The sequence below is a fragment of the Gopherus evgoodei genome, chromosome 24, assembly GCF_007399415.2.
Source record: "Gopherus evgoodei ecotype Sinaloan lineage chromosome 24, rGopEvg1_v1.p, whole genome shotgun sequence".
Lineage (NCBI taxonomy): Eukaryota > Metazoa > Chordata > Testudines > Testudinidae > Gopherus > Gopherus evgoodei.
In genome coordinates this window covers 6,807,025-6,832,487 of record NC_044345.1, presented here as the reverse complement: position 1 = coordinate 6,832,487, position 25,463 = coordinate 6,807,025, and the positions used below count along the sequence as shown (strand labels likewise).

The 25,463-nt window shown below is 55.8% G+C and overlaps 1 protein-coding gene across 1 annotated transcript; it reads right to left on the bottom strand.

Moving 5' to 3' along the window:
• Positions 1 to 585: 585 nt before the first annotated feature.
• Positions 586 to 18,119, bottom strand: ECM1 (extracellular matrix protein 1). The gene is made up of 7 exons (XM_030542452.1): positions 17,937 to 18,119; positions 8,723 to 8,809; positions 7,698 to 8,032; positions 6,536 to 6,928; positions 5,661 to 5,881; positions 3,394 to 3,481; positions 586 to 1,905 (listed from the first exon to the last, which is right to left on the bottom strand). The coding sequence occupies exons 1-7, from the start codon at positions 17,995 to 17,997 to the stop codon at positions 1,720 to 1,722; spliced, it is 1,371 nt and encodes a 456-aa protein (XP_030398312.1). The 5' UTR covers positions 17,998 to 18,119; the 3' UTR covers positions 586 to 1,719.
• Positions 18,120 to 25,463: the final 7,344 nt, after the last annotated feature.

Below are 25,463 nucleotides of genomic sequence, written 5' to 3'. Positions count from 1 at the left end.
GTCCGGACAGCTCCCAGCACACCTGGGCCCTGCTCTCACACCACCCTAATACAAACATGATCTCTCTAGCCCTGCCTGTAGTTATGCCCCTGCCATCCCCAGCTCCGGCCACCTGCATCAGCTGTATCCTGGCAGCAGGAATCCTGGTGCTTGTGCTAAGGAACATCAGGGACAATGACACCCACAGCTGGGATGATGCAGAGAAACAGGACCAATCCCTCAAATTGAATGGGCCACACTCCGGACCCCACCTTGATAGCAGGGTGGAGAAAGGGGGCGCTTGGGTGCTCAAGGTTTGCAAAGGGCCAAACATGGTGTCACATTCCTTTAGAAGCCGAGCCCAGAGAATTAGAACGTGGGACCGCCACACTCACGCATCACCCACGTGGCTGGTGGCAGGCCCACAGCAGAGAGGGGGGTCTCTTGTAGCCAATTCACCAATAAAGCCCCAGAACCACTGTGCAAAACTACCCAGGAAAATTTCCTGGAGCAGAGAGGAAAGGCAGGTCCATCAGATACACTACAGGGGCTAGAAAAGAGCAGGAATCCCAAGGGTGGCTGGGAACAGACGGGAGAGAGTCCAGGTTACTCATCAAAAAGGTTTATTAGGAATCTCCCTAGAGCCTTTGGCAGAGAAGAGTTGATACAGTCTCCGGGCTAAGTACAAACACAGGTTACAAGTGCAAGGGGACACCACAGAGCCACCGGGAGATCAGGATCCCGCTGCCATGCGCACCCCCAAAGCCAGCTCGGGCGCTAGCGAAGAATGCTGAGCAGGCCCTCCCACTGCACAGAGCGGGGGGTGATGGGTTCCCCCCAGGGCTGACAAATTGGATCAAGGGGAAAGGGGCTCTCCTAGCTACGCTGCCCCGGGGCACAGGCCCCAGGGCCAGCTGCCCGACGGCTCACGGGAGAAGCAGCTCGGGTGTTTAGTCCCCTCCGTCGCTCCCCAACTCCCTGCTTCTCGCCCACCTCAGTCTGTACAAAACCCAAGCCCAGGCTCTCCCAGGAGACCGACCGGCTGGTTCAGGCTGAATCCACATAAACTGCGGCTCCCCTTCGACGCCCTGCTCAGAATCAGCTCCCAGAAGGACCCCAGAGTGCAGATCCTGCTGCTCCGTATCACGCTCCCAGAGAGCCGCCAGCCAGCCGGTTGGATGGCTGCCTCTCGCCGCCCGAAAGCTCCAAGCCGGCCAGTAGGGGTCGCTGGCTGCTAGGTGCGGCCCAACCCACCCACTCAGCTCCCATCTCAAAGCCTCCACGCTCTCCTGGCTCCGTGAAGGAATCAACCCGCGTTAAGGGCCTTTTGCGTACGTGTTGCAGAAGAGAGGGCCACAGCTTGCAACTGGGGGGGACGGGGGGTCAGGCAGGATACAGGGCTGGGGGGATGGGACACAAGAACCTGGGCTCATCTGTTGCTGCCACCCCAGGGGATGGGGATTGGAGCAGGGACAGGGCTGTCTCAAGATCAGAGAAACGCAGCTGGAGCCAGGGCCCAGGGGATCGGCGTTAAAACACAATCCAGAAGGGAGCCAAGCGCTGGCGGAATCCCTCAAGCATCTCCTCAGTGCTCACGTTCTTCGAGAGCGAAGGCCAGGACAACAATGGCCAGCTGCCGCTCAGCTCTGGGCTGGAAACAGCTGGGGGGAGCGCGGGGGAGAAGGGGGCATAGTGATACGCGAATGTGCAAGGGAGACAGTTCTGGGTCTTTCTGTCGTTTCAGGGCGCCGCACTCGGCTCGCTGGGGACCTGCCCCAGGCCCGTGCTGGCCAGGAAGATGCTGGCCAGGTAGCTGGCGTTGAAGCAGTCGGCTCTGTCCTCCTCCTCTTCCTGGGAGCAGCACTGATCCTTGTCCTTCCAGGAGTCCTTCTGGGTGGTGCACAGGGCGGCGATGGAAAGGGCTTTCTGGGGAGAGCAGTGAGCAGAGGCGGTTAGAGCCGAGGCCTGGGACACGCAGCAAGTCAGTCACCCGAGGGCACTAGGGGTCAGGACTCCTGGGTTCTACCTCCAGCGGCACCAGTCTCTCACTGCATGACCTTGAACAAGCCATTTTCCTCCTCTGTGCCTCAGTTTCCTGCCTCTGTACTATGGCGATAAACTCCCCCCACCTCCCGAGTTATGGGCATGTCCTGAGCTCTGAAATACCATCTCCCTGCACCCTCACCCCAGGGGAGCCCTCGCAGCACATTACACCCCTCCCCTCCCCCCGGTTCCAAAATAACACAAGCAGTGGCTCATCTTTGCACACAAAAGCCCGCAGCGATTCAGTGCACGGGGCAGCTCACCTCCAACCTCCCCCTTTCCCCAGCCAGCGCCCATTTTCACCCCCCTGCGCCACAGGAAACCAAAGCTCCGATCCCGAGCGCCGTGCAGAACCAGGGGGGCCTGGGTTTCACAGCCAGGTGTTATGATGGGAGGACACGGTGGCTGCGCTGCTCAGCCAGGCTGGGCGCCTGCCAAGCCCATGCGAGTCCAAGGGTAAGTGGTGCCAGCCTGCTATGACCTTAACACTTAGATCTAGGAGGCAGGGGGCACTGGCAGGAGGTACAGGCCGCCAGGTTACATGAGGTAACCCAGATACCCAGGTCCGCCTGCAGCGATTCACGCACCGCCCCTGGGGTGCCAGATCTCTCACGGGGGGAAGGGTAAGGTGCTTTCAAAGCCAACCTGAATCAAACCAATGCTGGTTCTGACCGGCTGCCCTCACTCCAGCATGGTTTGGTTTAGCAGAAATGACCGAGGTGTGAATTTGTCCAGCAGCCCTGCAGGTAATGAGCCACTGAGACAGGAGGGTTCCCCCCCAGAGCACAAACCAGGCAAAGCCTCGGGGTCCGTCTACACCTAGACCGCTCCAGTGGCAGATCTAGACACCGAGAGGCGGTCGGCCTGGCACTATCTGCACCAGGTTGAGGCCGACACCACTCCGGCTCTTGTTGGGGTGGGTTTTTCACACCTCACGGCTGATGTTAGCTCCCGGGGGACAGCAGCCCTCAGCTGGTCTAAGCTGTCCTTGACCTCGGTGGTGCGGACTTGTGTGTAGACACGTCTCCCGCTACTAACACTGCTTCTAGCTGAGGTCCTTGCCTGGCTCTCAGTATCTGAGCACCTCTTGGTATTTACCCTGATGGGCCCGTCGGGAGGCAGGGCCTGACCATTACCCGCACTGTGCCCCAGAGAGACAGAGTGACATCCCAAGGTCACGCGGGGAGTCTGGCAAGGCAGGAATTGAACCCCGGTCTTGGGCATCACAGAGGATCCACCCTGACCATTGCACTATCCTTCCTCTCTCTGCCCAGGGCAGCAATGCCACGGCTCTCCAGCCTTTTAATCACCACGTTGTGTGCCTACAGCAGGGTCTATTTGATAACCGCAGCCCCCCTCCCTTGCACTCACCTCTTTCTCTGCACACTGAGTCCTCTCCTCACCCTGAAGGCTGCAGCAGGGCTTCGTCATGCTCTGGATCATGTTTGGGATTGGTTTCCTAGTAACAAGAAGAGAGTAGTTTGTACCCATGACTAGAGCTCAGGGCTTGGGCTAACCAGCAGCCTGTCTGGCGAGTACTGGAATATACCCAGCATCATGCTCTAGAGGGCGCTGCGCTGCCAGAGGTGCCCCCCTATTAGTGGAGACATGAAACTAAGATCCTGTTCTTTTGCAGTCACGGAGAATCCGCATTTAAATACGACCTCACTGAATTATGTCCTGTCTCCCTAAATTCTCCAGGTGGAGTCAATCGGATGCTGCATTCTTATGCACTTCCTGTTGTAAACTGCAGCATCACGTTGCTGTGCGCTGTTAAACAGCTGCAGCATTCCTCCCCAGAGGCAGCTGCATTTCGGCGGCAGGTGTGTGAACCCAGCATACACAGCCTGTAAAGTGCCTGGGGAGATTTCAGTGGCGCTCCACAAGCTTCAAGTTTAGCCTATCTGAAGATCTGGCCCGGAAAGTTTAAGTGATTTGCCTAAGGTTGCTGACGGACGCCTGTGGGAGAGACCAGAATAGATTCTCCATCACACTGCACCTGGGCTTGTCATTTACACCCTGCCAAGCGAATGCAAAGTGCATGTAACATGCTACCGAATCAGATCAGCGCTTTACACTGGTGTAAATGCAACAGAGAGCCAGGTCCTGGGTCTCTCAGCTCCCTGGCCTGGGCCTTCCCACCAGGTCACTGCTGTTCCATAGAAGCCACCTGGGATTGGACAGCAAGTGGGATCTTCCTGGCCTGTTTCCTCATCAGGACGTTCAGTGGAGAGAGCAAAATAGGTGGAGTCAATGGGGCTGCGCTGACCTACATTGGCTGGGGGTCTGGCCTGTTCCTTGAACACAGGGCAAAGATTCTGCCCCAGCGATATGGGGCCAGGACAGACCCTGGGCTCTGTCCCTGCGGACGTCACTCCCAGCAAAGCCCCACTACCAGCAATTCCCCTCGCACCAGGAAAATCCCACGGTGAGGCTCGCACCGGGGCATGGAGCGCGTGGTGGGGAGCGGAGGAGTGAGAGGTGTGGATGGGATTCTACTCTGGCTAAATAATTCATGCCTGGCGTGAAGCTGGATCGAAAACAAGCTGCATGTAATCAGAGCAAACCCTGGCTGGAAAAACCCCATATGGGGGGATTTGCTTCTTTCCTCGTGGCCAGAAGGCGGCGCTGCAGCCTCGCTAATCCAACCGCTAACCCAGAAATTGAGCCTCTGTTTTGCCAGCACCTGGCGCAGGCTGGATTAATTCCTTCCCAGGCCCCTCTATCTTTCTATAGGCCACTGCCCTGCGCTGCTCGGGCATTACAGATGGCAACCGTCACAGCGAGCCTACCTGATGGGTCCAGTGGGTAGAGCGAGGATGGCGCTGGGAGTCAGGACTCCTGGGTTCTAGTCCCAGTGCTAGGAGGGAGTGGGGTCTAGTGGGTAGAGCAGGGGTGGGGCTGGGAATCAGGACTCCTGGCTTCTAGTCCCAGTGCTAGGAGGGCGTGGGGTCTAGTGGGTAGAGCGGGGTGGGGCTGGGAGTCAGGACTCCTGGGTTCTAGTCCCAGTGCTAGGATGGAGTGGGGTCTAGTGAATAGAGCGGGGGTGGGGCTGGGAGTCAGGACTCCTGGGTTCTAGTCCCAGTGCTAGGAGGGAGTGGGGTCTAAGTGGGTAGAGCGGGGGTGGGGTTGGGAGTCAGGACTCCTGGGTTCTAGTCCCAGTGCTAGGATGGAGTGGGGTCTAGTGAATAGAGCGGGGGTGGGGCTGGGAGTCAGGACTCCTGGGTTCTAGTCCCAGTGCTAGGATGGAGTGGGGTCTAGTGGGTAGAGCGGGGTGGGGCTGGGAGTCAGGACTCCTGGGTTCTAGTCCCAGTGCTAGGATGGAGTGGGGTCTAGTGAATAGAGCGGGGGTGGGGCTGGGAGTCAGGACTCCTGGGTTCTAGTCCCAGTGCTAGGAGGGAGTGGGGTCTAGTGGGTAGAGCGGGGGTGGGGCTGGGAGTCAGGACTCCTGGGTTCTGTTCCCAGCTCTGGGAAGGGAGGATGGGGATTAGGAGTTCAGGACAACTCCTGGCTTCTTTGCTCTGCTGCTGGCTCCATTTTGAGCCTGGGCAAGTCTCTTGTGTTTCGACATCCCCATTCTCTGGCGGGGGAAGCTAATTCCCCAGGAGGCCTGGGGAATGTCTGCGGGTCAGACTCACTGTTTAGTGAAGAGCTTGATTTCCCCACACAGCACGTCCAGGAGCGCCGGGGTCACCACGCCCAGGGTGACAGCCTGGATCTCCTTGTCGTAGGCCGGGTTTGGGGCCTGGCTGGAGAAACAGCTGAACCTGGCCTTGCCTTCAGCCTCCTTGCAGCACTGGTGGGGTTTGGTCTTCACCGACAGCTCCTGCTTGCAGAACTGAGCCAGGGCCTTCTCCCACTAGAGAGAGCAAGAGAAGCCATGCACAGAGGGAACAGGCCACAATTCTGCCAGTGCCAGAGGCTGGACGGGTGGCTGAGGCTGCAGCGTGGGACACAGGACGCCTGGGTCCTATTCCCAGCTCTGCCGCTGCCCTCATGGGTCAGCCTGGGCTCGGATAATAACTCTGCCTTTGTCTAGCCACCGGCTGAACTCTCTGGGGCGGAGAATGTCTCCGTGGCTGGGCGGCACCATTGGGCCCTGAGCTCAAGTCGGGGCCTTCCAGGTGTGACCGAAAGCCCCCGAATATTCCTGGTTCCTGGAATGCCCCCGGGATCGCATTTGCTTAGCACCTGATCTGTACCCAGCACAGAGAGACAGCCAGGGAGCCAGCCTGGCCCCCCAGTCATTCCTGCTCCTGCCAGAACAGAAATGGGCCAGGCAGAGCCCCCTCCGGGCTTTATATGAAAATGGGGTGCAGGGGGAGGGGAGAGAACACAATGTAACAAACCCCCTCACCCCCTTGCCCCGGGACTGAACACAGACCAAGAGCACCAGGGAGGCTGGGCTGGGACAAACTCCTCCCCCCCTCGCCGATGGCCCCTTGGGATTGGCACCCGCTGCCCCCCTCCCTCGGGCTTGTCCCCCCCAGCCCCGTGCCGAGCCCCCCCTCACCGCGGCGTGAGCACAGTCGACGTTCTCGTTCTTGCAGCACTTCTTGCAGTCGTTCTCCAGGCGGGTGATGGCGCGGGCCTGGCGCTGGAACCAGCCGTAGCCCGTGGTGGGGATGGCGCTGGGCAGGTAGACGGGTCGGAATTTGCGCAGCCGACAGATGTTCTTGATGTTGCTGGCGGTGGGCTCGCCGGGCGGGAAGGAGATCTCGGGCATCCTGGGCCACAGCCTGGCACTGGGGGGCACGGTGCTGCCAACGTTAGCGTTGTAGCTGGGGTTCGGGGCCTCGCTGGCGAAGCAAAGCTCCCGGTCGGTGCCCTCCCGCTTGCAGCAGTGGTAGTGCTTGGTCTTCACCGAGAACTCGTCGTTACAGAACTGCTCCAGGGCTTCCTTCCACTGCCGGAGGGAGGGAGGCAGTCAGTGGGACGCCCCGGTGGGGGCCCAGAGCCCCTCCAGCACCCCAGAGCCCTCCACTCACCCCAGAACCCGTCCCAGCTCTGGGCAAGGAGCACTTTGCCCTCCAGGTGACTGGCTTCCCCTCCATCGCGCCCAAGCTGGGAGCAGCCGCAGCTCAGCGGCGGGTGGCTGCTGGGATGTGTTTGCCGGGTCTCTGTCTGGCTCCCAGCCAACACAATCGGCCCCTAGCTGGCAGCCGCAGCCCAGAGGGCGAGGGTTGAATGGCCCCTGGAGACGGCGCTCCCCTGGCATAGCGAGAGGGGTCCCCCTCCAGGGAATCCCGCAGTGCCCATGCTGTGCCCACCTTGGGGACCCAGGCCTGGCTCTCCAGGTCCTATCACCAGCCCTGCGAATGGCTCTAGGTCTCTCAGTGGGGCTGTTTCCTGCACTGTCCCAAAGCCTCTCCCCCTCCCTAGTGATCCCTCACAGGATCCTTCCTTGAGAGAGGGGCAGCGTGGCCTCGTGATAAGGGCAACAGGCCAGGACTTCAGAGAGCTGGGTTTAGTTGCTGGCTCTGCCACGGATTCTGGCTACGTCACACCCACCCTCGTGCCTCAGTTTCCCCTCCCGCCCTTTGTCTTGTTGGCCTGAGGGTCAGGGACCGTCTCTCCCAAAGCAGGTGTAGGTGCCCCCCCGCCCCCGCCAGAGCTCAGCTGGGTGCTGCTGTAACACAGCGGCTCCACGGGGCAGCTGGAGCCCAGGGACTCACCGCGCTCTCTGCACAGCCCAGGCGCTCGGCCTGCGGGCAGCACCGCTCCAGGCCGGCCTCCAGGAGGTTGATGGCATTGCCTTGGCGCCTGAGGTGGGAGAACCCCGTCTGGGGCAGGTTCGTGGGCCCGTACGACACCTTCTTCCTCCCCTCCAGGCAGATGTTGTCGATGTTGCTGGCACTGGGGCGGGCCGGCGGGAAGTCATCCAGCTTGTGACCCCAGGGCTGGGCCCGGCAGGAGGGGCCGTTGCCACAGGTGGTGATGCGGGGGCCTTCAACTCTGGTCTGCAGCATGGCCTCCCCAGCCAGAGGGGCCCCACGGACCAGGATGGGCCCTACGGCGGAGGGAAAGCAAGTTCACAAGCCTGCAATCAGGGCCAGGCCCCGCTCGGCTTCCCAGGGGTCCCGTCAGCCTGTCCCATTCCCGGCTCAAACACGAGGAGGCTGAACTAGGACCGGAGAGCACCCTCCAGGGGGCACTCATCCCCCCTAGTTCCATCCTGACCCCCTGGGGCCACCCTGGGCTCCTGGCCAAATCCTTCAGCCTCCCTAAATCCCTGGCCGACAGCTACTGAGCTCCACCCCAGAGGGAGCTGCACATCAGCGGGAGTGGCCGGGAGCTGGGGCGTGCTCTGCGGTGGGAAGTTGGTATGGCTCTGGCCCGGTCGCACTGGGATGCTGCTCCCGGCTCTGGCCCCAAAGAAGCGTGCCAGGCCGGTGCTAGGCGGAGCCAGGACTGGACCCAAACTGGACCCACTGCCCCCATTGAAGCAGGGGAGCGAGTGAGCCAGCCCACGGAGCAGGGTAACACAGCCAGATCCCAGCCCCTTTGGACAAAGCCAGGGCCCCAGGTTATCTGCGGGGAGGGGGCATCATTTGGCATGGCCTGGATGTGCTCCCCCCACCCCACCTCCAGTGCTTTCTCCTTCTGCCCGCGATTCCCCAGCCAGGCTGGTGTCACCCAGTGGAACCCGCCCGGCAGGGCAGGAGGAGTTGGAAGGGCCAGCACCCTCCTCCCAGCTCACCTTGCTCCCAGTCCAGGGGCAACTCCGGGATCACTTCGCTCTGGAGCAGGTCCTCGGCTGTTGCGTCGGGCAGCTCCTCTTGGCCATCTGAGAGAGGAACAAAAGACGCGGTGAGCGGCTGGACCCAGTGCCGCCATGCCAGGAGATCAGGGGTCTGGCTCAGAAATTACAAGATCTAATGGGGGGAAGGGTCCCTTTCTTGGCGGCCTGGGGCCGGAGCCCTTGGGGGTCCTGCTCTGCGGCTTTTCTCTGTGCCCTCAAGAACTAGAAGTTGAGTAAGAGTCGTCTCTTGCGGTTATACAGCCTTTTCCTCAGTGGGGCCAGAGTGCTTTGCAGCCTTCAATGTGTTTATCTTCCCAATGGCCCCGCAGCATAGGGCAGGGCTATTACCTCATTGTACAGCTGGGGAAACTGAGGCACAGAGGCTAAGGTCACACAAGGGTCTGTAGCAGAGTAAGGAACTGGCCCAGGGTTTCTCATGTTCTAGCTAGTGCCCTAAGCCCTGAGCCATACAGAAACGCTCACCAAATTCCCCTGACTCCAGGAGCTTGGGCTTTGAGAAGATCTCCAGCTCTCGGGAGATGCCAGCCCTGTGACACTGATTGTCCCTTTTGGCTGTAAAGGTTAGCCGCTGGGGGGGCGTTTTCCTGCTTTTCTCCCAACTGCCAGGGTTAGAAACTTTCTTATTGAAAAAAGAAGAAGAAAAGCAGAGACTGTCCCATAATCCCAGGACTCTGGGAACTGGGGCTTTATGAGAAACACCAATGATTGTGACATTTGTGATCAAACTGCCAGAACTAGCAACTAAGGTGACCAGATAAAGCCCCTAATATGGGGATCTCTCATATACACGACTATACCCCCCCACCCACTACCCAGAAACAAAAAGAGTCCCGATTTTTCACACTTGCTATCCGGTCACCCTACTGGCCCCACTGGCAGGACCCAGGGGACCTCAGAGTGAGTGATGGTGCTATGCCAGCCCTCCCCCCACCCCAGCTCTGGGCCCATCCCCACTTAAATGCTGTTAATCTCCTTTCGTGGAAAAGTGGCTGGTAACCAGCATAGTCAGATAGAGGATGAGGAGATAAACCCAGAGATGGGAAACCTTAACCAGGTCTGCATTAGTCACAGGTTAATCCACACACCACCCACTCACCCTGAGCAGCAGGCACAGGCTGGATAGCAGGGGGCTGCGGGTCGGGATTGGGGCACAGCGGCAGAGCGGTGTGTGGGGAGCCCCGGGTTTGGATAGCAGGGGGCTGCGGGTCGGGATTGGGGCACAGCGGCAGAGCGGTGTGTGGGGAGCCCCGGGTTTGGATAGCAGGGGGCTGCGGGTCGGGATTGGGGCACAGCGGTGTGTGGGGAGCCCCGGGTTTGGATAGCAGGGGGCTGCGGGTCAGGATTGGGGCACAGCGGCAGAGCGGTGTGTGGGGAGCCCCGGGTTTGGATAGCAGGGGGCTGCGGGTCGGGATTGGGACACAGCGGCAGAGCGGTGTGTGGGGAGCCCCGGGTTTGGATAGCAGGGGGCTGTGGATCGGGATTGGGGCACAGCGGTGTGTGGGGAGCCCCGGGTTTGGATAGCAGGGGGCTGCGGGTCGGGATTGAGGAGCAGCAGCATCTGCAGCCTCCAGCTGCCTGGGTTGTGCCACTGGGCCACTCGTGCATTAGGTCGGCACAAGGGCAAAGCGTGGGGAGAACGGCTGCTCGCAGTGACAGCTCAGCTTTACTCAGGCTCACGCAGCTGCAGCAGGAGGAAGGGGAAGGAGAAGCGAAGGGCAAGACTGTGCAGAGCGTACGGTCAGAAGGGACCATCCAGGCTCCCTGCCTGACTTCCCGTGTTACATAGAGCAGCGCATTTCACCCTGCAAACTCTTGACTGCACCAGCGACTCCAGCTCAACTAAACATTCAGTCCCCAGGAGAGTAACCTGCCGTGCAAAGGTCACGCCAATGCCCCAGGCCTCTGCCAGGGCAGGGAATTGATTAGCTGAGAGATGCTGCTTCCAATGGAAAGGAGCCCTTGGCTGGCCAGGAGCAGATGCTAGCGGCTCCACGGGAAGGTGCAAGAAACCCTGCAGGAGGCAGCGATGGGACGCGCTGCCCTCAGGGGAAGTCCCCTGCTGATCCCTGGGAGCGAGAGCTTAGCTGAAGTACCAGGGCTCAGATCTCCTTAGCAATAGGGCGGCTCCGCCACAGAGGTGCAGAACCCAGAGGTCTGTTTTCCTGCATCTTATGCCGTCATTCACGCCCGCGCAAAGTGCTATCTGGCAGAGTTACACACCCACTTTGCACTAGTGCTCATGAGTTTTTTGAGGCCTGAGTCATGAGTTTTAAATGCTTGGGGTTGGCAGTGGTGAAAACTCCTGGCGGCGTCACAGCCTCCTTTGTGAGGCTGGCACCATTATCCCCATTAGAGACAGGGGAAACTGAGGCACAGATGGATGAAAAGAGCAACTAACGAGTGACCTGCCAGGTTTCATACCCAGGGTGCCAGGGTTAGGCCTGGGAGATGAGCGAAGTGAGCAGCTCCAGGCCAGGTAATACACAAAATATAGTACACAAAAGAAAAAAAGGAAAAGAACAGAAAAAACACAGCCCCAGATAAGGATGTAGAATGTCAGAGAAGGGACCAGCGTGGAGAGTAACTGAAGGCAGGGGGGTGGGGGGAGTGGATTTTCTCTTCACACCATTTTTTGAGGGAAAATTGGCTTTTTGAGCAAACAGCATTTTTCACAGCACGTATTTGCCTTCTGCAGGCAATGTGAATTTTGCTTTCAAAACCCGAAAACCAGCAAAGTCAGCAGAAAATTCCATTTGGAAACGCTGATGCAGGACCTCATGGGATTTGTGGCCTGGGCACTGAATGCCCCCTTCCTCCTCCATGGGCCAGGTCCCCAGCTGGACTACACCTTCCGTTCAGTGGCCAAGGGACTCCCACGGTGCATCCTGGATGGCTCAGCAGGGCCGCATTGTGGTGCATCCCAGGAGATGTAGTCCAACTGCGAGTAGGAGACTGAGGCACCAAAACTAGAACTCCCATGAGGCAATGGGGCAGCATTTTCAAATCAAAATTTTTGCAGCTTTGCACCAAAACGTCAAGATTTTCTATGGGGGGAAAAAGCCCATTTTCCAGCCAGCTCTAAAAGTCGCATCCTGACAGGCCTGGTCCATGAGAGCCAATGGCAAAACTCCCATCGACTGCAAAAGGAGCAGGCTCTGGCCCTAAAGCCATGAGAGAATCCCTCCCGTGCAGCAGTTTTCAGCCCCCTACTAGCCTCTGACAGAGGGAACTGGATTGGATGGACCTGGGCTCTGATCCTGGGAGGCAAAACCCCTTAGTTCCTCTCCAGAGGCCTCCCTTACTCAACCGCTCACATCTTTTCACTCAATTGATAACAAACCAGATCTATAGCTACTGAGGATCCAAAAGGGTAAATTGCCTAACAAGCTAGAGAGCTGGGTTCCAGATTCCCGGCCCTGCCACACACCTGCTGCATGGGTGCATCGAACCGTAGCAACGCGGGGCTGGACGGGACCTTGCGAAGGCATCAAGTCCAGCCCCCTGCGTTGAGGCAGAGCCGCGATTCTAGGCAAGTCATGTGCTGGCTCTGTTCTGCCTCTCACCAGTTGTCTACTTGGATTGTCAATGTATCACTCTGGGTCTGTGCAGTGCCCTGAGGGCCTTAATCTCAGCTGGGCCTATAGATACTATAGGTGCAATAACAGATCCAAGCATGCCCGTCTCTGCAAACAGACTGGTCCAACCTGCTTTGCCTTACTGCACCTGCCCTGCCCCTGGGGATCACAAGATGCTCTGCACTTAGACAGCAATTATCTTCTTCCAATCGCTGAGCAAATATTGCCTAACCCTCCTTCCTCTTGTCCTGGGAACAGTGAGTATCCTTCCCGGTACACAGGGGGAAAGGGAGCCAGGCCCTGCCAGCCAATCCCAGTGTCAATCAGGGGATGAGAACCCAGGAGTTCCAGGCTCTGTGTAAACATTTGCACCGAACCGCCCATTGCTGCAAACCGGGGGCGTTGGCTTCCCACCCCTCTCCCCTTTGTCTCAAAGGCACACAAGGCCTAGATCTTCCCTCTCCCAAGGAGTTTATGGCGAGGATCAGCCGCATCCTGAGAAAATGGGGTTCACAGAAGACAGGTACAGAAGCAGAAGGCTGGCACCTCACTAGAGCTGGCTGGGGCTTTGGATGGATTCCTCCATGGCCATGCCCCCTCCCTAAGGGTGCAGTATCCTGCATGCACCCTGACTCCTGAGTCATCCCACAGAGCTCAGGGGTGCCAGGAACCTGGTGAGACTCCACGCATGAGTAAAGTTAAGCATGGGCATAAGGGTTTGTGCAATGACCTCTGTGTCGGCCGTGGCTGGGGCCTGAACCAGGCCCCGCCAGAGAGGAGTCTCTACACAGCTGCATGTTTTTAAATCCAAGGCAGTGCAGAGATCAGAAAACAACGAGAGTCCATCAATGCAGCAAATAGATACATTGATCCAAATCCAGACTTGCCTTTCTGCAAGATGCTTTAGTTAAATGCAAGTTACTGGGATCAATACAGGGGTAACTGGATGAAATTCTCTGGCAAGGGTTATCCAAGAGGTCAGACTAGACGATCACACTGGTCCCTTCTGGCCTTGGAATCTAGGAATTTTCAGAACTTGGATCCAATCCCGCAGACTACACTGACACAAAACGCTCGAAGCCCCAGAGCACAGGACCAGAGCCTGAGATAACAGATGCAAGGAAATCAGCAAGGCTGGCAGTTTTCAACCTTTTATCATTTGCAGACTCCTAAGAAGTTCCAAATGCAGGAGCGGCCCCCTTTGGAAAAGTTCGACATGGTCTGCGGGCTGCCAGGAGTCCACAGAGCACAGACTGAAAACTACTGAACTAGGCAAAAGACCCTGCCAGGATTTTTCCATAAGCAAAAATGCCAAAAGGGCTGTTGTGTAAGAAACCATTATTGAATACAAAGCTTCAAGGCGTGTCATCATTAGGGCCCCAAAGCCAAACCGCAATTAACGAGGTGGAATCTCCTATTGACACAAGCAGATATGGCAACCGCCAATGGCAGATAGACATTTGAGAGACTGTCTGAATCAGAGATTCCGAACAGAGCCGAGCTGGGCTGCGTGGAGGGGAGAGATTGACATGGGGGTGTTGGGGATATTCACAGCAGTTAGTGATGGGAAAAGCCTTGCGATGAGAGCACTGGATGGGGATTCAGGAGACCTGGATTCTTGACTCTGCCACCAACTGTCCATGTGGCCTTGAGCGAGTCATGTGATAGCTGTATGCCTCAGTTTCTCCTTAATAGGGAGGAAGTGTGGCATAGCGGATAGCGCATTGGGCTAGGATTCAAGAGACCTACAATCTATCCTGGCCCTGCTACTGACCTACTGGGTGACCCTGGGCAAGCCATTTCACCTCCCCGTGCCTCAGTTTCTCCCATGTAAGATTGGGTGATGACACTGACCTTTGTAAAGCACTTTGAGATCTGCTGATGAGAAATGTCACGTAAGAGCTAAAGATTAATATTATCATCTGTAAAATGGGCAGAATAACCCTTGCTTTCTCCCACCCTTTGTCTAGACAGACTGTGAACTCAACAGGGCAGGGATTGATTCTCTATTATAGTCTCTGAGGCTTAGCCCTGTCCATTATAAAATAACCCAAGCAATGGGGCTCCCACAACCGGAGACATCACTGCTAGGAAAGGTCTCCTGTTACTCAGCCTGAAGTTTATCCTATTGCTTCTTTTCTTACCCACACACATGCTCAGACGCTCCATAGTCACCTTCTAGCCAAGGTCCCCGTGCAGGTAACCTGGCCCTTTGGAAATGCTCACGATCACAGATTATGAAATTTTTCTTGTGGGGAGGGAGAATCAAACCCCACTTACTGATTCCTAACTAATGATTCTGCTGAACAGGTAAACAGATACCGCAATGATGGGCGCCAGAGAAGAACCTAGAGAGATGGGTACGTATAGTGTACGACTGCCTAAAGTACGCCTGGAAGTTCTGGACTTGGTTACTGGTTGGCTTGGGGGACAATGTAACTATAGTGACATGGGAACCACCATGCCAGTTCAGACCCGTGGTGCACCCAGCCTTGGATCATGTCCCTGGCAGGGGCCAATAACAGCTACCACAATGCACAGGTCCAGCTGTGCCATGCTGCATACACAGAGCAGCAGGCTGCCTTCCTGACCCCAGCGGTGATTGTTTTATACCCTGAAGCATGAGATGTTTTTTTTTAAATTCTCCATAGTTTAGCACTTTGGTGTTGGGATTGACTGGACACTTAACCATGAGTAGCAATTACCTCTCTTCTAACTGTTACTGTAGCCAGAGTCAGGACTCCTGGGTTCTATTCCTGGGTCCATCATTGACTCGCTGCGTGACCCTGGGAGAGTCGCTTCCCTACTCTGTGCCTCAGTTTCCTCATCTGTAACATGGGGGACAATGATACTGATTGCTATTTATTTGTATTGCAGTAGCGCTTAAGCGCCCCAGTCACAGACCAGGGCGCCACTATTATGTCAGGCGCTGCACACAGAACCACCCAGGGACCATTCAGTGCATGTTTCATAAGGTCCTGTCTCTTCCTGGGTACACGTACAGCACCTAACACATTATCATGGGTGAGCTAGCCAGGTTCCTTTGCCTGTTGCTGGGCCGCCTTCATTTCCCTGTGCTCAGTTTGTTCAGCTGGGGTTATTTGCACTTAGACTTTTGGGAGACTGTGATGACCCAGGAGCAATTTATTTATGACATTCCTGAAGCAGGAGCAGGAAGCCTGTGAAGGTTGTGGAGCTGCTGCCTGAGATAAGGTGCCCAGAGATATTTAGCAGGCAATAATGAGAGGGGGGAACTCAGGCCTTGGGCTGGGGCATTCAGATCACAATTTCAATGACATGGGGGCCAGCCACGTAGGACTGTCTGAGGTCCCCCTGGCTTCAGTCAGGAGAGAGAGGGTGGGCTCTAGTCTTGGATTTAGAAAACCAGCAGTCCATTCCCTGCTCTGCCACAGACTCCTTGTCTGACCCTGGGCAAGTCACTTAGTTGCTCTGTGCCTCAGTTTCCCTCACCTGTTCAATGGGGATAATAGCACGTGAGGATAAATCCATTAAAGACTGTGTCATGCTCAGTGATGGGGCCTGATAAGTATCCGGGAGAGAGACCAGCATGGCAAAAACAGGACTAGAGGCCAAAGGCACAGAGCTGAATTTACAATAGCCCCTGAATGAGTTACGTGCCTAACTCCCCTTGACTATCAAAGGGAGTAGGGCACCAAAGCAGGATACATTCACAAATCTCATAGGCTCCCAGCTGCATCTTTAGGCACCTAAATACCTTTGTCAATCTTCAAGCAAGCCAAGGCACTTAAATAAACAGCTGCGTTTGCACAGGAGCTCGACCAGTCAGGGTCACAACCGGAGCAGGAAGGAAGCTGGCTGGCACGTCCTGCCCCTGCCTGGACACAAAGCTTGTGACCCAGAGCTGACCAGCACAGCCCTTTTAACCCTCTAAACTTCCCCTGCCTGTGAGCATCGGGTGATCCTGGCTCTTCTTCTGAGCTGTGTGCCAAGGACTCTGCAGATCTCGTCAAACGCCACCAAAGAACCGGCTGGAAAAACCACTAAAGTCTTATCTAACTTGAGCAAACGTAACAGTGGCGGCCAGGAATCCTTCCGCTCCTTACTCCGAGAGGGGAAGCTGGCAGCGCATCCCTCCCGATCCCAGCCGGGGGGGGATGTACCCGCGCCAGCTCCAATCCAACTAGTCTGCTAAGAACAGAGTGCTACCGCGGTGCTGTGGGCATGGGGGGGGGCTACGGCCCCACGTGCCACCCCCCTCTGAGACGCATGGCACCATGTTCTCTTTTTAGCGGGTCTCCTGCTCAACGTGCCTTAGCCTCTCCCAATCCACCCGCTCTGGGACCTGGACCCCTCCTCCAGAGCCAGCCGACTATGCTCCAAATTCAAAACCTGCCCAGCGCTGAATACGGATCCCTGGATTCCCAGGTCAGAAGGGGCCATTGGGATCACCAGAGAGCTGATAAAGATTTGCAAGACGATAGGAGTTGGTTAACAGCGAAGCAGGGCAGAATTTTCCTGGGCTTTTCAGGAGCAGCTCCTGGCTCTGGTGTCGGACGAAAGCCACCGAAAAGTAGGGGGACCAGCCATGCAGAGTGCGCCTCAGAAAACCCGACCCATTTGGGGGGGGGGGCTTATTTTGGGACCCCCTAAATCTTGTCACTTTTGTTGCCACCTCTGCCTATAGACTTGCTAAAAGGGCATCCCAGGCTGAGAAGGCCTCTGCTGCCCCCTCCACCCATCCTGGTCTGGTGAGAGACAATGCTGTCTCTCTGGTGTTGCTTGGTGACATCTCCATGGAAATGGGACCAGCATCACCAGGAAACCCACGCTCCTGCCTTGCATGGGGCTACCGGCCCCCCATGTGGGCCAGCAGGGGCGCCTGCCCTGGAATAACAAGCACGAGATTCCTCTGCCTTGTCCTGTGCGTGAATTTCTAGGAAGGCGACCGAGAGGCTGGTGACTAACCACAGAGCAAGTGTCCCAGCAGGGCAAGCTTCCCGCCAGCAGGGCAAGCTTCCCGTCCTACACGTGCCTGGCCCCGTCTCCATGGAGCGGGGGGAATGTTCATCCTCTAGGGCCCAGGCGGAGCTGGCATTTCTGCTGAGGTTCCCAACAAAGGGTTGGTTTAAACTGTCCCAGGAACTGGGCTGAGACCCATCAAATGGCAACAGACATTCAAGCCCTACTGGGCTGGATTCAAACCGGTGACCTCCCCCCAGATCAGACCATTATCTCTAAAGGCATGGAAGAAGCAGCCGGGACTGGCTGTTCCCTGGCTTTCTGCACTATTGTCCCTTTCGGGAAGAGTCTGTCCTAGAAAACCATAGGCGACGGGTGGGTAACTGGGAGTTTTTCGCCCAAGTCAGCAGCTTGGGAACTAAACAAGTGGACAGTAAATTGGAAGCATACGGCGTGGCTACAGGAACTGGGGGGGGGTCTCCCCCTAAAGCAGAGGCTGTTACCCTAGAGATGCCTCCTTTGCAATATGGTTATTATATCTGCCACCTTGAGCCCCGTTGTGCCCAGACACAGCTGCCCCAGATGGAGCCAGGCCAGATGTAAACAAAACTGCACACGTGAACCAGGGCACTCACCTTGCGGAGCCGCTCTGGCCAGGCACAGCAAAGGGATGAGCAGTAACACGGGAGCCTTCATGGCGAAGATCGAGGTGGCTCAGGACACGTCCCTTGGCACTGGTGATTTCTGTGCCTGAGGTTTCTCCCTGGAGCTGCTGTTAGTTTCCTCCCCTTCGGAGCCTTTAATATACTGTCAGGCTGACAGAGTTGAGTGAAGCTGAGTCATGGGCTTGACGTCAGCAGTCACGCCCTGCAGTGTACACAGCTTCCTAAATCACTAAGAAAATACCCCAAAACATAATCAGGTTTCCATCTGAGATAATCTTCCAAGGAAACAAGCGGCCAATCTTCCCATATGGAAAGAGCAGAAGCCTAAATGACTGACATGCTTCGGCTCGCATCTCTGCGTGTGTCATGCTTCACTCATATGTGATCCCCATTATCAAACATGTGTTCAGGCACACTGGCATGCAAATTCCAGGGGCGATTGTAACCACTAGGGGGGCCCTACATAACGATACTAAACTTGGAAGGATTTATTTTTTATTTTTTTATTTTTAACGGTAAATGTCTGTAAAGATGGACTTCGCCACGCACACACAAACCCACGTTTCCATAGATAACGATCGTCAGGCAAAGTAAGAAACATGCGGTTTGTGAACTTACCAGTCATAGCCCAGCAGTTTTGATTTTTGCATTAGGGTTCTTACCAATGGGTCAACAGATGAACGGCAAAGACAGACACGACGGGTGGATTTACGGATATATACTGTAAACAGTTTGCCCGGGGATGTTGGCAAGCTCTCTTAACAGTTTAGAAAGCTTTCACTTTTTGAAGCACACCACCTACCGTCATTACAGAATAGCCTGACACCACCCCCCCCTCATAAATTTCCTGCAACAGTGAAAATTTAGACTGATAAAAACCTACGAGAAAAGGGTTAAAAATGAATCGTGATAGTAGCCGCTGAAATTATAAAAAACAAACATTTGAATTCTGCCAGGCCTCATGATCCTCATTCCTGACACACCGTCACCTGTTCTGTGCATTACGATATCACCTGCCATCCCTAGTGATGGCCCCAGAACCCCATGGTGCAAGGTGCAGGACGCAGAACAAAATGACAGTCCCTGCGGCCTGCCCCAAAGAGTTTACAACTTTCAGCTGAGGCCTCTTCAGAGTTTATGACCAGAAGGGTCCATTAGATCATCTGGTCTGACTCCTGCACAGCAGAAGCCAGAGAATTTCCCCAGCCCCCGTACTGAGCCCAGTCACTCGTGTTTTATCCAAACATCCCTTCCACAAAGGCACCCAAGGGTGCATTGGAATCTATAGAAAGAGGCAGGCCATAGGAAGGAGGAGTTAAACCTAGAACACCTTGGATTTCTGCATTTGTTCAGTGCCTGGCACAGTAATGGGTCCCGGGCCACGACCAAGGCTCTCACAAGACAAATAAGGACCGTCATTCCCCATTATACAGGTGGGGAAACTGAGGCACAGAGCAGGGTTGTGACTTTCCTACTGCCACACAGTCAGTCAGTGGCAGAGCTGGGAACAGAGCCCAGGACTCCTGAGTCTCAGTCCAGTGCTCTAGCCACAAGACTTTTCCCATCACTAACTGCCTGGGACACCTGGTGTGTGGGGGCCTTTGCTCCACCCTCCCATTTGAGAGCCCCCCTCCAAACCAAGCAGATTTGTGACCTGGTGACCTCTGTCATAGAGGGGCAGCTGAGCCAACCCTAAGTGTGGTTGTGTCACACACACACACACACAAGGTCACAACTGCTGGAGCAGGAGCCGGGCCCAGTTTCCCGGGACAAGAGCTGCTGCTGCTGAGGCGTGACTGTGGAGCAGATTAGCCCTGCAACCCCCGCGGCCTTCTTCGTCTCTGCCTGCCTCCAGCTTCTCTGGTGTCCTAAGTGCACAGCATCAGAACAGACGGCAACAACTGGGTACTAAAATGCCTAGTGGATTTATGAGGTGCCCAACTCCCTTTGATAGCCAAGGGGAGTTGGGCACCCCACTGAGGGGCATTTGTGAATTCTGTGAGGTGTCTAAATACTTTAAAAGCAGCAAAGAATCCTGTGGCACCTTATGGACTAACAGACATTTTGGAGCATGAGCTTTCGTGGGTGAATACCCACAGGATTCTTTGCTGCTTTTACAGATCCAGACTAACACGGCTACCCCTCTGATACTTGACACTAAATACTTTAGCCCTCCTTTTGCTGTGATGTGGTCTGGTCTCTCTCTCACAGATAATTATCTGCCCCCATTCCCTCCAGGTTCCCCTGACTTGGTCTGTGGTTTGTATTATCACCTGCTAAACATCTCTGCACGCCTTAGGTCAGGCAGCAGCTCCACAGCCTGCCCACGCTTCCTGCTCCCACCTCAGGAATTTCATAAATAAATTGCTTCTGGCTGGACTGGCTGGTCGCAGGCTCTCGAAAGTCTAAATGCAAATACCCCTCAACTGGATGAAGTGAGCACGGAGAAACCAAGGTGGCCCAGCAACAACAACAAAGCTCCAGCACTGCTGGCCTGCGAGGCATGGCAAAGGGAAAGGAATCTGGCTAGCCCTCCCATGATTCGTGTTTGGAGGCCTCAATGTGCCAGGAGCTGTACATCCACCCAGGGAGAGACAGGACCTACGAAACATACACTGAATGGTCCCCGGGTGGCTCTGTGTCTGTACAGTGGCTAGCGCAACAATGGAGTCCTGGTCCATGACTGGAGCTGTTACACCCAATGCACAACATGCATCACCCTCCATGTTACAGGTGGGGAAACTGAGACACAGAACAGGGAAGAGACTCTTTCACAGTCACTCAGTAAGTCAGTGGCCGAGCCAGGAATAGAACCCAAGTCCCCAGCCTAAGCTCTAACCCCACTTTTTCCACCATGAACTCCTCAGAATATCCCAGACTCCTCTCTGTCAATTGCTTCTTCACACCAAGTACAGCTCAGCTCTGTTATCCCTGTTTAACAGTTAAGGGAAACTGAGGCACAGAGCAGCTTGGTGACAGCAAGTAGGTGGGGGATTCAGAAGTTCAGACTTACACTTTGTATTGCGTTTGGAGGAAACCCCTGGAGGTGGCCCCGGGTTCAAAGCTCACACCACACGTATGCCCGGCTGAAGTTAGTCACAGCAGCTGTGATGCCAGGCTCTCTCACCTGAATCAGGGCAGTATTACCAGACTAGGAGCTAGGCACACCCAGTTCTTCCTCTGCCTCCCTGCATGGGATCCAGGCGCCAGTCACTTCCCCAACTGCAGGCCTCAGTTTTCCCAGTTGCAAACCAGCGATGGTGACACCGACTCGCCTAACCAGACAGTGCAGTTGGGATTGTTTGCAATGCACGCAATTCAACTGATTGGTCAGCATTAATAAAACCATCATCCATGGTTCTCACCTCAGGCTTTTCACCAGTAGATCTCAAAGCACTTTACTCCTGCTTATCCTTTACAACCACTCTGGCAGTGTGAAGGGATCTGAGAGTGGGCATCGCAGTCACACTTACTTTAATACTATCTAGCTCTTACATCATCAGATCTTAAAGCAGGTCTGCTCGTCTAGGCCACAGAGCAGGACTTCACTCGAGCCATTGGGCCTGGTTCTCAGGGCCTAGCTCTCCGTCAGCCTGCACCTTGTGGGGTTGGTACACCTGTGCAAAGCGCTGCCCCTCCCATGCTGGGGGGACACACAGCAAGGTGCATGACCCTCATGATTCACCCATTATTTCTTCATCAGGGAGGGAAGTGGTTGTCGACCCTGGGAAAGTACCAGCTGGGTTTTATAATCCCATTTAACCATCAGCCGTGAGCCAAACCGCCCCCTCAGCCTTCACCAGAGCGACTCCAGTTACTGGACAGTCCGCAGCTGGAAAAGCCTGGGGCGGCGTCTCGGCTGAGTGCCAGGGGAAGGACGCAGGCTGCATTTCCAGCTCCACCACTGGATTGGGGACCGATCACTTCCTCTTCTTTGTACCTCAGTTTCCCTTCCCCCCCAAATCTGGAAAGTGGGATTCCAACCGCTCCTGCCAAGTATTACTGACCCAAGCAGGGATTGGTGTTGTCAGAGGAGGTGGAGATCAAAACTGGTTGGGGCTGAGCGGCAGAGGGATTTGGCTTGGACCCTCTAGCTCAGGGGAAGAGTTATTTTCCAAGCGCTCTGTAATTTGCAATGCAACTGCTGGGAAGGGGATGGCAAGTCTGCACGCCCAGCCCATGCCTTCAGGGCAAACTGGCCAGCTGGGAAACGCAGTGGGAATGGAGGTTACGCCCAGCCAGCAGCCTTGGCTCCAGAAATGTTTTCCCCTTTCATTCCTGCAGACAGAGTCACCCGGCCTGGATTTGCAGCCATTGCCAGATCTGCGACCCCAGGCGAGGAAACCCCATTCTGTTAGCGGCTGGATAGTTCCAGGAATTACAAAGCGGGGCTGGGGGCTTCCAAGCCAGGCAAGCCCAGTCAAACCTGCTGAAACCAGTTGCTCTTTGAGGACAGGTGTGGTGAAGGCACTGGGCTGGAACCCAGGAGACCTGGGCTCAGTTCCCAGCTCTGCCCCTGACTCACCAGAGCCAGTCACTTCCTCTCTCTGGGGCTTGCTGTCCCCTCTGTACCCCCGTCATAACACTCACCTCCAGCTGGTTGCATTGGTCAGAGGCCCCGTTGGGATGCCCGTCCATCAACGACCCCCATGGCCCTAAGCAATGGGGGGGGGGGGCAGTGGTCCTATTTACCTTTTTGCTGTTCCCGGCCAGGCAGGCAGGCCTGGTGGGCACAAAGGGGGTGCGGAGATGGGCTGCTTTGGAAGTGGGCTGAAGCTAAGATGCCATGGGGAGGGGAGCGGACAGGCAGTACTATTACAACACATTTTTGGCACTTGCCGCCATGTACGAAGTGACTGTGCACAGCCGGGATCAGCTTCTCCCAGGGGAGCAGAAGCGAGCAAACACTTGTCCTTAAAGGAGACACACTTGAACACCACATTCTCCAACGGTGACACAGGTCAGCTCCACGTTAGCCGTGTTTCCCCTCAACTAAACGGGCTGGCACAAAGCAGGAGCGAGGGACTATGCCAATCCCAGATGGCAGAGTAGAGCCCATGCTGGGTAAAGCAGTTTTCAAACCGTATGGCGGAGTGGAACGGGGATTCAGTGGGGAAATGGGGGTAGGCACCAGTCCAGTGTGTAGCATCCACCCCTGCTGCCTGCACAGCCACCTCCTCTCTCCACCAGCAGGGCAGGAGCGGCTGGGCACTAGAGGCCGGGTGTTCCAAGCTCGCTGTCCCAGCTGTGCCCATCTGTAAGATGGTGGGGGGGGGGAAATGACACTGACTCAGCTAACAAGATGGGCAAAGCGGGCATAGGGCCTCTCCGTGCTGTACCCACTCCAAGCAGAGAGGTTGCCCAGGGAGCACTTTCCACCAGGGCTATGCAGCGGGGTGGCATGAGCAGCACCCCTACAGCCGAGAGCGCCCGCACTGGAGGCTGAGGCTGAGCAAGGCTTGTGTGATGCCTCCGCTGTACGCTCCCGGGCCAGTCTCAAAATGGCTTTAACACACAACCCGCCTACCCACCCCAGACCTGGTTGCCACCCTCCCTCTACGGGCCTCCTGCCAGAGAGAAAGCAGACAGCGATGGCACGCCTGCCACGGGCTGCCATGGAATGAGTGCAGGAGAGGCTGCACCATGGGGGTCTTGGCTCCTTGCCGGGAAGAAGCTGAGCGTGTCATGAGCAACAACAAACAATGGGAGAAGTGCGGGGCCTGAAACAGGATAGTTAGAACTTCTACCTGGCCCTTTTCCACCCTACAGCGCATTCAACCATCGCTGCAAGCCAGCCCAACTCCACCACCGTCCAAGCATCGGCAGGATTGGAGCCAGCAATTCCCATCCTTTCATCCTCCACGGACATGCCACCAGCTCTGGGGAGGGCTGGGACAGCTGTTTTTCAACACACTGCAGTGCTACAAGGGGGCAAAAGCAGTAAAGGGGGAAAGAATGGGCCAGGGTTTAGGGCACTAGCCCAAAATGTGGGAGACCCACATTTAATTCTCTGTTCTGGAACCAAATACCCTCTCCGTGTGTGTGACGGGACAAGCCGCTTGGTCTCTCTGTGCCTCAGTTTCCCACCTGCCCCACAGGGATAACCGCACTGCCCTGCCTACCAGGGGGGTCGGGAGGATAAACACATCAGTGATGGGGGCCACATGTGTACCTAAAAGAGACAGCAGTTTAAGTGGCTGAATTGAATTTGGCCTGATTCTCCATGAGACTAAGGCCCCTGTACTCTGCCAGAGTGGTGTAAATGAAAACCAGGCCCAGAACCTAGTTGCTGACAACTCCAGGTTATTAAAAATCCCCTGGCGCTCGATAAATCGCCCAATTCAAATGCTACTCCCTACACTGGGCTTCCCTCTATTTTCAATTAGGGTCCTTTACTGTCAAAAGCCAGGCACAATGTTGCTGCACACCGTTAAGACAGCTATCTCGTTCCGCCCTAGAAGTGGCTGCATTTTCAGGCGGGGGTATCAGTTATGGAAAGCATCCTGGTGTCTATCAGAACACAAGCTCATCAGCACCGCTGTTACTGCTACCTGTCAAGTTTCTGAGCAGTATTGAGGTGCCAACTGCAGTACGTCAGTGTCTTGTGAAAGGCAATTCATCGTGAGAAACTCTTGTCAAGATGCACTCCATGCAGGGGAAAGATAAGCTCAGGTTGCTCGGAGGGCTTTCAACAGAGGTTTTGATTGAGTCACAGCAGGTCTGGCAAGTGACTCAAACTTATCAGATGTTCTAAGCTTTACAAAGAAGCAATTGTACGCCCCCCCCTCTTGAACATGGCAGGGATATGGTTACAGGAAACTGGCAGCAACAATGGCCAGGGCTGTTACTAAGAACACTCATGGAGGACTTCAGTTCTGGATTTTGAAAGAACTTGAACAGGGTTTTTTGTTTTTCGTTTTAAATCCAGTGTGTTGAAATAGGTCAGGCCCTGTCGCAACAAACACGTGCGTGGGGTGAATGCTTGGCCCTAGCTTGGTCTTTTAAAAACACAACTGCAGCCTCCCACTCTACAAGCAGGGTGGTCTGGTGGAGAGCATGGCCTAGTGGTGGGGAGCCTGGGACAGAGGGGTTTCTCCAAGACCAGAAGGGAGCATTGAGATGGTCTAGTCTGACCTCCTGCAGAACCCAGGCCAGAAACCTGCCCCCAGCTCATTCCTGTTTGAACTGGGGCAGACCCTTTTCCAATCCCCACTGACATATTGATGGATAATCCACCACAACCCTTGGGAAGTGGTTCCTGAGGTTAATTACCCTCATTTCCAGCCCGAATGTGTCTAGACTGCGGTTCTCCATTCTGCCACGACCACAGGCCTCTCTCTCTATGCTTCAGTTGCCCAATGGGGATAACTGCATGGCCCTGCCCCATGGCGGGGCTGTGAGGATAAATCTATTACAGATACTGACCCCAACACTGATTCTGAGTAACTGTTGAGGGATCCATGAGCGGCTCTTTCCTTGCAGATGTTCACCCAGCTG